The sequence below is a fragment of the Aptenodytes patagonicus genome, chromosome 7 (genome assembly GCF_965638725.1).
Source record: "Aptenodytes patagonicus chromosome 7, bAptPat1.pri.cur, whole genome shotgun sequence".
Taxonomy (NCBI): Eukaryota; Metazoa; Chordata; class Aves; order Sphenisciformes; family Spheniscidae; genus Aptenodytes; species Aptenodytes patagonicus.
Genome location: NC_134955.1, coordinates 4,920,064 through 4,934,327, shown reverse-complemented (window position 1 = coordinate 4,934,327; position 14,264 = coordinate 4,920,064). Strand labels below are relative to the sequence as shown.

The 14,264-nt window shown below is 41.6% G+C and overlaps 1 protein-coding gene across 3 annotated transcripts in view; it reads right to left on the bottom strand.

Moving 5' to 3' along the window:
- The window catches only part of PRMT3 (protein arginine methyltransferase 3), a 70,295-nt gene extending 61,444 nt beyond the window's left edge, over window positions 1-8,851 (bottom strand). Inside the window, exons 1-6 of one of the 3 annotated variants that reach the window (XM_076343822.1) lie at window positions 8,797-8,851; window positions 8,557-8,698; window positions 7,722-7,804; window positions 6,260-6,309; window positions 4,852-4,954; window positions 2,980-3,133 (exon numbers count right to left, since the gene is read on the bottom strand). In XM_076343822.1, coding sequence (XP_076199937.1) covers window positions 2,980-3,133; window positions 4,852-4,954; window positions 6,260-6,309; window positions 7,722-7,804; window positions 8,557-8,698; window positions 8,797-8,830 — 566 coding nt within the window. In that variant the 5' untranslated portion in view covers window positions 8,831-8,851. Of the gene's footprint in view, window positions 1-2,979; window positions 3,134-4,851; window positions 4,955-6,259; window positions 6,310-7,721; window positions 7,805-8,556; window positions 8,699-8,796 lie in introns of those variants that run through there. The other 2 variants (XM_076343823.1, XM_076343824.1) reach the window with 2 other exon arrangements.
- Between the last annotated feature and the right edge of the window lie 5,413 nt (window positions 8,852-14,264).

Here is a 14,264-nt window from a genome sequence, read left to right as displayed (position 1 = left end):
TACTTTAATTTCAAGCTGCTTAGTTTTCCTCCTCCATGGCCTTCCATTCCTAATATGCATGTTCTCTTCTATTTCTCAAAGCAGTTTTGATGACAAAACACACAAATCAAGGGTTTTATCATGAAAACACAATTAAAAGTTGACAAGCAAACAGCTCATACTATACCCACAATGAAGTGAAAAAGCAAACATGCTTCAGCCAGACAACATTCCTCCAAGGTCTACAGTCCAACATCAACAAAACTTGCATCCTAGACCGCTCCAAAGCAGCCAAGGCTCACCTTCAACAGTGGTTATACTTTCTTAAATAGCAGCTTAATCTATAGAAGCTATAGGTACCATCTCATTACCAGTACCATCCTTATAGAACAACAAAACCAAAAATACTGTTTCAGTCCTGACATGTCAAATACTTCTCTGCTTAACTAGTTTGGATGAGGAAGAGAAGGTGGTAAGGGAATTCGTGTTAAAAGTTTGTCAATATCAGAAACTTCCTATACTTGCTGACATACAGGTAAGGTCTGGATCTTAGTTTTAATATCGCTCTTTACCACAGCAGTTTGCATTTTCCTTATTTTTAGATAAATATCAAAATGATAAAAATCGAAACTTACAAAAAACAGGTTCTATGACATACAATTAAGTATAATTAGCATTTTGTAAGATTTAAACCCGATTTTAAATTTAAAATTATTTAAAATGGGTTCAGCCAACAGTTCCTCCAGCCTATCCATGCAACACAAGTACCAAACTCTAGAGACAGAGCTGCCCTCCTGTCTTTTTAATCAAGAAAAAAGAAGATAAGTAAAAACAAAAGCCATCATCTCTAAACAGGGGACAGATTAAAAAAATTCAGGATATACAAGCCATGCTCTTAAATCTCTAAGTTACATCAAATGCTAGAGGTGAGCTGATTTATAGAACTGTTACCATTTGGGGGGGGGGGGGGGGGGGGGGGCCGGACACCAAAAGGTCACTAGGCCTCCTGCTACCTGTCTTTGCTTTGTACCCCTTTCAATTCTCATAGTTCTACAAGTCTACTCAGTCTAGCAAACTTGAAAAAACATTTCAGCAGAAATAATTTTGTATTCAACTAGTGAGTGTCCTCATACTACTACTCCCGGGCTCAGAAGCTGTAGGGAGCTGCATGACTGGTCCTGAACCGGCAGTCATTAAAAAACCTAAAATATTTTTTGCACATCTTAAGAGAGCAAGACCTGCATAATGCAATCACGTTGCTACTGAAAGAAGTTAGTTACTTAGTCTCCCAAGAAGTCTCTGTAGCTACGTATAGCATGAGAAAGCTCCTGATCTAGCTTTTTTTATTCCAGAAGTTGCAGTCAGCCAACCAGCCCGCTACATACCGGTATAAACCTATTTCCATGACAGAAAACAATAGAAAAACAGGTTACTGTAGAGTAAGGTCCTGTGTACTATTCTTGCTCCACATCAGACTTCCAAGCTATCTTTAATTCGCAGAGGTCTACCCGAAAGGAAACATCTGTAGATGGTCTCTTTCAGTGGAGTAACCTCCAGCATGAATCAGTATTGCTATGAATTACAGCATGTAGACTACTACAATGCAACTGGTTCATCTGTCTATAATTTAAAACTGTGTTGCTTCATCAGATCTACATCTGGCTATTTTTTCTGCCAGCCGATCCCTGCTGAATTGAAAAGCCTGCATTGACAAAGAAAAATTAAAGGCTCCCTTTTACAACAGCAGATAATTTGATACACTAACCTCAAAAAGCAATCTAGATAAGCCTGATTGAAGTTCAGAGAGCTGAGAAGAAATTGCAACTGATGACCTGAAAAGGTTTTTCTTTCTTTTAAATGAAAAAGCAGGGAACAAGAATAAGACAAGACACCACAGAAAAAACCCCAAGCTTTCCAAGTACAGCGACAAATTTCTTTCATTCTTATTGTTTACGATGAATTAATGCATAATGTACACAGAGATATGCGAAAAGTGCTGTATGCTATAAAGTACGATTTGCAAAAGTTCAACCCAGCTGCTGACAAAACTGTTCATTTTTGACATGTATAATTGTTCACAGCTGTTAGGATTTGAATACATAAATTTATTTTGGTGTACTTAGTTACTAATAACATCAAGCGTGCACTCTCAAAATGTACAACAAACCCTCAAATGTATTTTACAAAACAAGGTTTTTGCCGCTTTACTTTTCCACAAAAGAACATGAATTATTTTTCCAAGTCTCTTAAATACAATTTCAGTTCTTCAATGCCAAATCAGTATGATCTTGAAATGACATCTTTGTACAGGATCTAATCCTATGTGACCCAAAAAGAAGTTTATATTCCCATTTCATCCATGAGCATCATCAATCCATATTTTGAAGACCTCAAGATTTAGAAGGAGCATGTACAGCTATGGGGATGTCCCAATTCCTGATTGCGATGCACTGAATATTCTTACTAACAGAACCCACACCTGAGACTGAAAATAAAAGTAGATGAAAAGTTGGTTTATTGATTTCATTGAGGGTTTCTCCAAACTGTAACTGGATTCTACCACTAACAACCATTGTTTGGAGCCATCTCTGAAAATGCTGAGAGTCCTATATTTAATTCGTCAATACCTCCCTCTTCTCCATGGTGTACATCTTCAATGTTTAAATTCCTATCTAAAGGACTAACGGAAAAGCGTCTGAAAAACAAAGAGTGGCCTGAAGCAAAATACATGTTTCTGAGCCATGTGCTTATGTAGCTTTCCTAAGCATACTTTGCTCTTTCAATTTGTGCAGGTTTTGTGTAGTTTTCGCTAGTCATCTACAGGACATTTACTAATCATCTACAAGATAAGTGTCAAACCTACAGTCCCAACACAAGTCATGAGTTTTATTCCGTAGTTACGTTCTACCACTTCTTCGAATTTCTATTGGTCTTTAAACATGAACATCTCCTCTCACCTAAAACACATCAAATAAAAAACCCCAAAGTTCAAACACTTACTTCATTTTTTCAAGATCATCTTGTGCTCTAGCCAAGGCTGCTTCTGCAAGTCTTGCTCTGTGTTCTGCATGTTTTAATTGTTCAAGGAGCATCACGGTATCATTTAAACCATTAGAAGGCAAAACGTTTGCAGGTTCACAAAGATCTTCTATATCTGATGAAATGGGGAGAAAAAAAACCCACACCTACCAGTCACGTGTTGCTTCACAGCAGCTCATAAACATACGATGCTTTCAGTGTTGCTATTTCTGTCTTTGGATGATTTGTACAAGTAGTCTGTTTCACAAGAAGCATCACTGAATTTGATAGGACTAACCACGAAACGCAGTACTACTCAGTAAAAGCAAGTATGCTAGAAGCAAGCTCTAAGTTAACAAAGCACATAAATCCACAATTCAGGCTTCTTTAAATACCAGTGTTTGATTATTGATAAAAGTGACATTAGGTTTAGACTGTAATTAAGTTAATTGCAGTCCTGTCCTCTATTTTTCCAGTTATGTTATTCTGAGGCCAAAAGGGCTGTTAATGGTAATAGTAAAAGGTAAGAAGGTATATAAATTTAAAATTTCTTAATAATTAAACAGTAACTCTTAATTTTCAAACCAATTCCTTGGGCTCTTATAAAGCTTATGAACACACAAAACGCAAAAGAGTATAAGCAGAATTAATCTAGACGAAACATTGCTTTTTAACTACCAAAACAGACTCGGCACTAGGTCCCATTCACCTCCTGCTAAATTCAGCTGGTGATTTCAACAGATATGGGTGGATAAAAAAAAATGGTGCTACTCTGTTTTTGGATAGAGTAAGAAGTTACTGCCAGCTTATTGGGCGAAAGACTTCATTAAAACCCCATATATCTATTCCTTTTAATCATGGAAGACTGACTGTTTGGCCCATGGAACCGAAACAAAGCACAGGTACTTAAAGTAAGATTTCAGAGGTTCAGATCACCCCCATAACCCTTTAGCAACTGCAACGGCACCTCAAAGCATCTCAAAAGTCTATAGCTTGGGCAAAGAGCGCACATTAGGCAGGAGCTGATATAGTGAAACATGAAATCCCTGAAGTAACCAACCAAACGTCCTCTACCACACATTATCTCTGCTATCATGCAGCAGGGCTTGCTTAGGAAAGGGCAAAACTGCATTCCAGACTGTATGGAGAAGAAAAAATCCACAAGCCCCAAGTACCTTATGGTTTAGGTGAAAGAAAGATGTACAATCAAGTGCAAAATAGCAAAAGAGTGGGAGGATCACGGGCAGCAAAAATAAGTTCAAAAGTCAAACTGAATTCTCTCAAAACCATCTGATGAACTGTCATGAGAGAGGAACTAAGGCTGCTTGTACTGATCGCTATAACTGCTAAAGCAGCGGAACTCTTCTACACAACTGCAGTATCTTACACTGGGTTGGTCCAAAATAGAACCTGTATAAAAGATGAAGATACTTTCAAAAAGGCAAATTACTTGTTCCTTACTTATAGCATACATTTTTTAATGAATGCATCCGATTTTAAATACCTACATTTAGAAGCTTTAAAAGCTTCATAAATCTTCCAATAAAGCTTGGGTGGAGTGCCTCTTTGACCTGCTTGATTACTACATACAGCATCTCTGCTATGAACATCATATCTACAATAAGTGAACACAGACAATAAAACAGGGCTCTGGAAGTCTTAGCGATTAAAAACCAACATATAACATGTGGTAAACATTTCAGAGCGTGACTTAATGTCACGACTTCAGCTATTACATGGACTTTCTCATCTACTTAAGTCAACTGAATAATGATGCTGTGTATGACAGGAACTCTGCCAATACCACATTTACCCCACAACGCAGTACAGTCATACTAAAACATATTTATTTACCGAACTGAAGTAGAGGATCATCTTCTAGCTCTGGTTTCAAATACTCCTCTCCTTCCCAAGGCAGCGGGCTGCTGAGTGAACTCAAATATGCTGCTGTTGGTTTCTAGACAGAGGGAGAAGAGCATGTAAGCTAAGTTTCTTTGAAAACACCAGCCCTTTAATTTCATTCAAGAAAATAAGGCAAAGATCTGTTCTTCCACCCATTAAAATAAATAGAGTATTATTAAAGTAGCTTTGTAGCAAAGGCTGAGAAAGATACTACTTTAAAGCACGACGAGCGAGAACAGTGAAGAAATGAACTTCTGGCTTCCATCCTGGCTCTGACAGCAAGTACTCACCTCAGTATAGTGACACTACAACCATGGGGACCAGAGAACAGCATAAAACTACACCTATGAGCTAGTCTGAGTCCCAAAGCCCAAAAAGCTACAGGCTCAAGGAATTCAGTACAAGCACTAAAGCACAGCAGATTGAGACATTGAAGGATACTTGTAGGATTACACTGCTATCGGGAACCAAGTTTACTACGGTGTGTGACTGTGTCAGACCCATAGCTTACAACAGGGCTAATCAATAAAGCCAAGACACTAATCGTGCCAAGTGTTTTTTTACACGAACAGCGCTGTGGGGTCGTATTTCAGAAACGCTATATTCTCTCCTGTTTGCAGGCAGCCAGTTAATACTTTGTCGGGAAAGGAGAGGTCAGATTGTAGACTTCAGTTTTTCCGTTTCTGTGTTTACTCTGCATAGCTAGTTATGCCTTAAATAACTATTTGAGGATTTAAGATTTGAAGATTTAAGTAAAAAATGCTAATTACGTAAGATGGTATTAAGCCTAAACCTAAACTTCTAGGGAACAACCAAAGAACATACTTCAAAGTCACAGAATACACAAAATATACCCAGGCCTAACTTAGAACTGTAGGTTCCCATCAGCTTTCCTGATTCTGGTATCCTTTTAGCAGAGATTAGTTTTAGGTCCTGTAACCTAAGGGATCAGGTGTTGTCCTTACTAACAGTGCAGTACGGGTCTGGCCACCTCACATGCCCAGGAAAGCCTCTTTTACACCAAGACGCATGTGAGGACACTTCAGTTATCAAGAAGTGAACCCATTACTGGAGCAAGACAGCAGAGTCGAAGGCCAAGATGAATTAACAAAACATGATACTACGTAGCACGGGCTTTTTGCAAGTCTGAACATCCTCTTCTGGAAACAGTAAAACTCACATTAATTAAAAAAGAAAACAACTTTTATTTTTAACTGTTTTAATTCCCGTGATTTCTTATTTCTAGAAATATAACACAAAATTTCATACAGTTATTAAAAAAAAGGCAAATTGAAAGCACAGCATCTTGATTTCCCATTCTCCAGACATAGAGTGTGGAAGTAATAAGTGGCACACCTACCTTTAATCTAACAAAGTTTATTAGTTTAACATATCCATAAAAATCAAGTCCTGAAAAGAAATAAAAGGGGAGGGGGGTGGGGGAAAAAAAAAAGTAAAGAGAGCTTGCATTACAGAAAACCCACATGCATTTTACAATGAATTGAATACTAATTACTTGTTCAATTGGCCAGCTTCCCCCTGGGGGTGTACATCGTTATCTAGGGCAGCCTTCCTATCTTAAGTTTGCCATCTACATTTTTCTTCTCTTTAGGACCAAACCAGGAAATTCTCACCCTCAGGACAAATATATTTGCTGCAAATTAAGAATGGAACACATGCAAACGTGGCTTATGAGCAGGGATCTCATTCATTTGGCAAGCAACTGCATCAGGACAGCCACATTTATCTCCTACTAGCTACCTTGCTGATATTTTAGGCTGTTGTGCTCCTTTGTTCATAATTTTAGCTTTCTGCTTAATACAATATAAATTGATCCTACTCATCAAGAATATACACCAATATTGATTTAAAACTGCCACCTCGCTCAGAAATAACAGTAGTTTAAATGCAGTTATGTAGTCTCCTCAAGAACGGCGAGGATACTGCATAAACTCAAAATACTTTCCATTGGATTTTATACAGAAAACAGACCAGATCTTACAATTTTACATGCAGATTTCTAAACGCTTCGTGTGGTTCCCATCCCCTTATCTCTCTCTCCTTTTTAGTGCACGCTCTTAAAATAGTGTTTCTCCAACACTGTTCCCCTTCCCCTGGCATTCCAGTTTTCCTCTATATGCAGGCAGAGACGGATTTCAGCCTCGGTAGTTCAGCACTTACCTAACTCTCCCAAAGCCCGCCCCCTGCCCCCGCTTCACATACATCCTCCTATATGTACCTTCCTTCAGTCACCACCTTGGCCTAAACACGTGACAGCTTCAAGTGAAAGCCAACCTTAAACTTCACTTGGAAAGAATGAAACAGCCATCGGAGGGTACGCCTTCCTCTGATCCCCGGAGGGAACACAAGCCGAGACTGCAAACGGGCGCGGAAAAGACACCAGCAGTTACTTGACCTCTCGGCGGATACATCCGCTTTGGTCTCTGCCAAGCTCCTGAGCCCAACAACAGCATCACTAGTCCGGCAAGAGATCCCAAGAGATCAGGTAAATCGCTCTTACTCCAGCATGCAGCGGGCTGGCTCAGGTCGATCGAGTAGGCGGCGGGGACTCAGCACAAGCCAGCAGAGATCAATCTTACTTTTGTTACTAGTCGAGAGCTTTACCAGTAGATAAAGCATATGGGAAACGGCCAGCGTAAAGATAACATAGAAGCATTTCTCTACAACAGCTTATCTTGTTCAATCTTGGAATCTTCAGCTACAACCAGGAAATCAGTTAGAAACAAGCTAATCTTCGCAATTTATTGTAAACGAGATGCTGGTACACAGAAGGAAACGACAAGTCGTGAGAAAAAACTTACCATGTTTCATGATCACGTCACAAATGTTAAACTGATGCTCTGCTTTGCAGTGGGAGAACACACCTTCAGCAGAACTGAACAACCTGTAAATAACAAATTATTAAATATGCAGCATTAACATGTTTAGAAGTTGTATGAGTTTTATATGCTCTGTTCTGACCTGCTAGGCAACGTGTTCAGAACGCATCATTTTTGCCTTTGAGAAAAGATGAACAGGCACCTGCTTACTCGCGTCCCTCACAAAGCAGCTTTCACCTTGTTTGCAAAACTTTTTGCAACGAAAGACAATAAACGCAAAAAACTTTGTTTGACAAAGCCAGGCACGCTGTTAACTTTCAAAAACTCCTTTAGAGCAAAAACAGCATTAAAGCCAAAATCTAAGAGCCACACATATACGAGGCGAGTCGGCCAGCTGGATCTGCTGCATCGAAATAAAAATCCTCATCTATTTCCTGACGATGGGAAAAGATGACAGAGAGAATTCGAGAGATAAACTTCCATACTGCTTCAGGGCGAGGCCAGGGGAATTACCTGCTTTCCACGTTACTTCTCCCCCCTTTAGCCTGGATTTAAGAGACCCGTGGCTCTAGAGAGGCCGCACGCAAGATCAACAGGCTACAGAGCGCTGTTGCAAACCACGTATTATTCATTTTTCTGACGTGGCTGCCTCCCGCAGGCCGAGTTTGGGCGCTCGCACCCCAGCCCCCTTCTGCGAGGGGCTCCGCGGGTACGACCGCGCCTCAAGAGGTCCCTCGGCCGGGCGGGGCGGGGGGGGAACGCAGGGACAACGACAGACGACAGACCGCGCCCCGCGGGGCTCCCCTCGCCGCCCCACCTGTCGCAGAAGAGACAGCGGGTCCGCAGGCCCTGGGGGGCGGCGGCGGCGCCTTCCTCCTCCTCCTCCTCCTCCTCCTCCCAGGCCTCCTCACCGTCGGACAGCTCGGGCATCTCCTCCTCGGAGAGCGGCCCGCCGGCCCCTGTGGAGCCCACAGCAGGAGACCGTTACTGACCGGCGGGGGGACAGGGAGGGAGGGGAGGGGAGGGGAGGGGAGGCGGCGCGCGCCCAGGTACCCACCTGCGGGCGCAGCGCCCGCCGCCCGGGAACCCATGGCCCCGCCGCCGCCCCACGTGCGCCGCTTCCGGGCGGCCGCCCCGCCCCGCCCGCCTACGTCAGCCCGGGGAGAGGCGGGCCCGAGAGGGCAGCGCGCCGCCTGGCGGAGCCCTCCGGTGGCGGGGAGCGGCGTCGCCGTCACCAGCGGCCCTGACCGTTATTTTTCAAACGCCCGGGAGCGGCAGCAGCGGTGCCGCCCGCCGCGGCGGCGAGGGGGGGGCCGGGGGCGGCGCCATCTTGTGGGGGCCGAGCCGCGGGGCTTCGGCTTCCCCGTCAGCTCTGCTCCCGCCTGCGCGCCCCTTCACCGCGGCAGCCCCCGCTGTCAGTGCCTGGTAGCCTCACAGAAGGGAAGACCGGGCGGATGGATAAAGGGTCGCGACCTCAGACAGCCTAAAATATAAGAGACTGTTTCTGCTTGGAGGTGGAATCGTACTTTGCGCGCTTGGCGGGTGGCTGGCAGCCGGGTTTCTGTTTCTTAGAAATAGCCTGGCTGCGATGGGAGAGTCGAAGGAAATAATGCACGCGTATCGACTTTTAAATGAAGTTTAGCAACAGACTTCTAGAACTGAGGGCCTACTCAAATGCAGACGTTAAAAGTGTATCTTAAAAAAAGATACAGAAAAACAAAGCTCGAGGCTCATCATCTGAAGAAGATAGTATTCGGCATTCTAGGGAGGTTACCGAATCTCCTTCATTTTCTCACGTCATTTTGTGCCTGACAAAAACGTACATCTCTTCAGAACCAAACAGTGCCTTTCTGCTGGTTCCCATGGTGCTCCTGAGCAGCACGTGGTGGAGGAAATGTCGAAGCTGGAATTTTTCCAATTTGTACCCTCAAAGTGTATAAATTCACATCTGTGCTACTACAAACACTTAAAAAAAAAAAAGAAATTGCTGTTTCACCTTGAACCTGACTACCTTATATGACTCCTAATTGCAAGAACAGAGGTATGCTGTGCATCCTATTAGCACTGGTCTGAATCAGATGGCTAAATACGGTATTTGTGCGGCGTCCCATAACTGAATGAGGATACAGTCTATTTCCTAACATGACATGCTTAAGAAAGCTCCCATATCTCATCGCTGCTGTTAGACAACTGCACCTTCTTAGGCATCGTACATGGATTTATGTATGTCAAATTAATAAAACAAATGATCCAGCCTTGCAAAGAGTTAGTAATTTTTTAAATAACATCTTGTACTTTTTGATCAAATTAGATACCTGTGAGGTTAATAATAATCCTTTTTTCCTCACCCATTCGGTTGGCAAAGTTAGGGTCCCTCTGCATTGGCACTTCAGGAGATCCAACGTGTGCTTTACCAGCTGATTTGCCAAACTCCCCCACTTCCCATGCTTTGGTCCACATCACAGCGTGGTCTCACAACGCGTCAGATAGATTCCTTTTTCAAATGAAACTACCAGACTGCTCCAGGATTCCAGGTCACAGGACCAACCTACAGCTAGCCCAGCTCTTGATGCATCCAGGTACTGGGTTTTCAGCACCAACTGTTTTGCAACACTTACTGTTACCACATTACTTGCCAGGGCAGACGTGGCAATAGCCTCCTCCCTTTTCATCTCCAATCATGTTTTTCATAAGAAGCTATTATACATTATATTTATTTTACAAAGGCTTAATCTGCAACAGCACTCAATCTTGATACGTAGCACTCAGCATAAGTGGAGGTATGAACTGCTGGTTAGTGCATGATAGTTAATTGTTGCTCAACAGAGGGAACACCAGCGTTCATCATCATCATTGCAGTTTTTGGTCATTTCTAGAGGGATGGAACCAAGGGTCAGGTTCTGGTCTCATTCTTAGAGTGCAAATTCAGTGGTCTTTGTGGAATATAAAAATATAGAGATTTTAATTGATCGGTAAGGAAAAAAAAAGGGGGACACACACACACAGAATTCAAGAAGGAAACCTGAAAGTCTGTACTTACTTTGTCCGGATTACAATCTCTGATTTCTAATCTATACTTGTAAATCTGTCCCATGTAGCTTAATTTTCCCTTTCACTTACCCTCCTATCTCTCAAAGCTAACAAAGAAGGCTTTTAAGTACGGTACTAATTAAACAGATTAGGCTTGCCTAGATACAGGCAAATCCAAAGGGACATGAAAAATCTAAATACGGAAACTGGTTTTAGATAAGACCAGAATGACAGGTTTGAAAAAGAAAATTTGATCTAAAAGCTACTAAATCAAATTCCTTCACAAATTCCATTTTGTGTTTTTTTTTTTAATTCCATATCCATTCAGAATTACTTCTATAGGTATGACAAGATAACACCGATTCTGCAAATGCTACTTAGTGGTGTAAACCAATGCTTCTCATGTTGGGTTTTTTTTCCCTTACATAGCAACTCAGTACTACTCATTGAATTAGAATTAGCACAAAATGGTGGCAAAATACTGCATACCCTTAATGTACAGAAGAAATCTGGGCAAGTTAGATGCTTCTACCTTATTCTCCCAAAGTAGGGTCTGATCCCATGAAAGAAACAGAAGTGACGCAGAATGATAAAACATACTTTTCCTCTACTCTTGCTCAAGCAGCTAATCGCAGAAATAGATTTAACAGCCACTGCTCTGTAAGTAGTGCCCGGGCTGATAGCAGCAAAAGCAGAAACAGCAGCTTCTTTGTGTTTTACTGAAATTCTCCCCCACCGAAGGGGCAAGGGGTCACTGATTGCATAGTCTTTGCTCCATTGCACACCCTCGGCTATTGTTGAGTCCACTCAGAGAGCAACAGACTGAATGTGCCACACAGCCTTGTAACAGAATCTTCTGTTTTATTATTGCTTGAATTAAGATTCTCAATAAATGTAAAGCACCTGTTCATTTGGGTCAGTGTATATAACATGTTGGGTGAAGACTATATGAAATCCTGCAGCAGAAGTGTATAACTTACACCGGTACCTCTTGAAATATGATAATCTTTGTTACAATCTCCTAATCCTTGTAAAGGGATTTGCATGGTACAGGAAGATTTACAATGTAATGGATTACTATTTCATAATCCGGGCCAAGGGGAAGAAGCTTCAAATATTTACCGTTTTTTACTGCGTTTCAAACTTTTTTCCAGATCTGGAGGCACAACACTGGGGAGGCTGTTAGAGAGTGTTCGCACACAAAATATGGTATCAACATGTTACTTGTGGGCTTTGTTTCGTCTGGATTTCCAAGCATGTGTAACTTTATTCTCTACTTGCATCACTCGTTTGTGACCACAGTACTTTATTCATTATTCAAAAGCAAAGAAAGTATGTTAATAAAAATTGCGTAGGAAACAAATGAAACATTTTTGAGCAAACTATTATTAAATGGCTATGACTTTGCCCTGTGTAAAACATATTAGAAAAAAGAGAGAGAAAATGTTTAAAAATTAGTATTAGGAAACCAAATTACTCCTTAGTCAGTCATGTAGTCAGAGCTCTATTTTTTCAATTTTAACCACTCGAGGTCTCCAACAGAACAGACAACTGCACAGAACCATGAAACTCAAGACTGAAGACATTCTTTCAAAAGCATTTTCTATCTAGAAAGTCCAAACCTTCTGAAATTTTACACTACACTCCTTGGATACTAAACCCAGCCTGCTACATGTATGTGCCAAGAATGACACTCCCAAAAGCACAGAATATGATCGCAAATACTCTCTTGTGCTCAGTTCTCCCATCCCAGTTTGTTGCATTTTTTATTAAATCAATGATGGAAACTCTTTGTAGTAAGCAGTCTAAAAGCAGACAGGGGCTTTTTCATTACGTCTCTAAGATGTGTAGCAATGAGGAGATTCTCACAAAGCTGTTGCTTCCCAACATCACACAGCAACGAAAAGCGTAGCTGCAGCAGTGGTAGGTGCAACAGAAGGAGGTACAGAAACCTCACATTTTGCAGAGGGGCATCACTGTAAGTAAAACATCAATGCCGGTGACCTCCCTACACCTTTATTACCCTCTCAGCTGAAAGGTGAATTTAGACTCCGTTAAAATAATTCAGAGCTTGGAAAGATTTAAATGAAACATAAATCAGAAAATTTGCGTGCCAGTCAGTATACAGAGGGAACAAGCTGTAGTCAAAAAATATTTTTTATTCCTATTGTCAGGAAAAATGAGTGATATTGAAAGCAGGATTGCTAATCCGGATTTACATGCTCAGTCAGTTTAAAAGTTTCATAAAATGATGGCCATATTCCCTTTAATAGAATTCTGAACTAAGATAACTGACTGAGATATTTTTTGTCTGGGCAAAGCCCAGGGGCCCCTGTGTAGGGCTCACCCTGAAGGCAGGGTTAGGTTTAGGCTTGAGAGAGAAAGCAAGCCGAGATCTGCAGCTGAAGTGGGGCTGGAAGGGGCTGCCAAAGGAAGGTGCGGGCTGCAAAACAGAATTTTTTCATCTGGGCAGGGGCAGGTTTTGGTTTGCCGGGATTTTTTTTATTTGGGGGTCTTTGTTGTGTTTGGTTTGGGGATTTGGGGGTTTGTTGTTTTGTTTTTAACAAAAGCTCACCCTGGAACTAGGGTTAGGGTTATCTTACGAAGTATGGGACTCAGTATGTTACACAGATAATTTTCAGTCCCCTCCATTCTTTCTCTATTTTCTCTGCCTTAACATTAAAGCAGCATTTCTCAACCTGTCGGAAAAGCAAAGGAAATACAAATATCGCAGTCTCCCCTACTTTCTTGCATCAGACCAGCAAAGTGATTAGATGGGCTGTTTTCTTTCCCTGATGTTTAGTCCCTGTCAGACAGGCTAGTTCAACCAGTGCACTTCAGCGCTACTCAGTCAGCAGCTTTGAGGAACGGCAAATAGCATGTACGGCCAGAAATGTAGCACTGTTGGTAAAATTACTCCTATCGACCCTTTTTTAATGAGGCATTAAGCAAAACCAATCTCTGCTGCAAATCTACAGTGTAGAAAAAGGAGATACTTAGAGATAAAATATATTTATGCAACTACAGAAGCACATCCATAAAATATGCATTGTGCAGCAGCTTGAGGAATACAGGACAATTTCAGGTGCTACAGACCACTGGGATCAAACTGAGATAACTCCAATCAGTTAATGTTAAAAAAATAATAAAATACTTTAGGCTTTGAAAATCACTGATCTTCAGAGTTACTTTCACTGTTGATGTCCAAAACATAAACGCAGATAAAAGTACTCGTAAGCATCTTAAGGGTAAACCAGTGTTCACAGAGAAAGCATCCGTAAGGAATTCAGACTTTTCTATCTGTTAATATCTTTGTTTCTACAGGGGAAAAATACTTGGACTTAGAGTAAATGATTGTTGAGATAAACTACAAAAGAACTCCTATCCCCATTTGAAGTGTTTACCTTAGACCATGTCTTTACCATGAAAATATATGATCTCTATTCATTCATAGTAAGAAAACAAGTGAGGACAGGCATTCTGTGGCATTCAGAT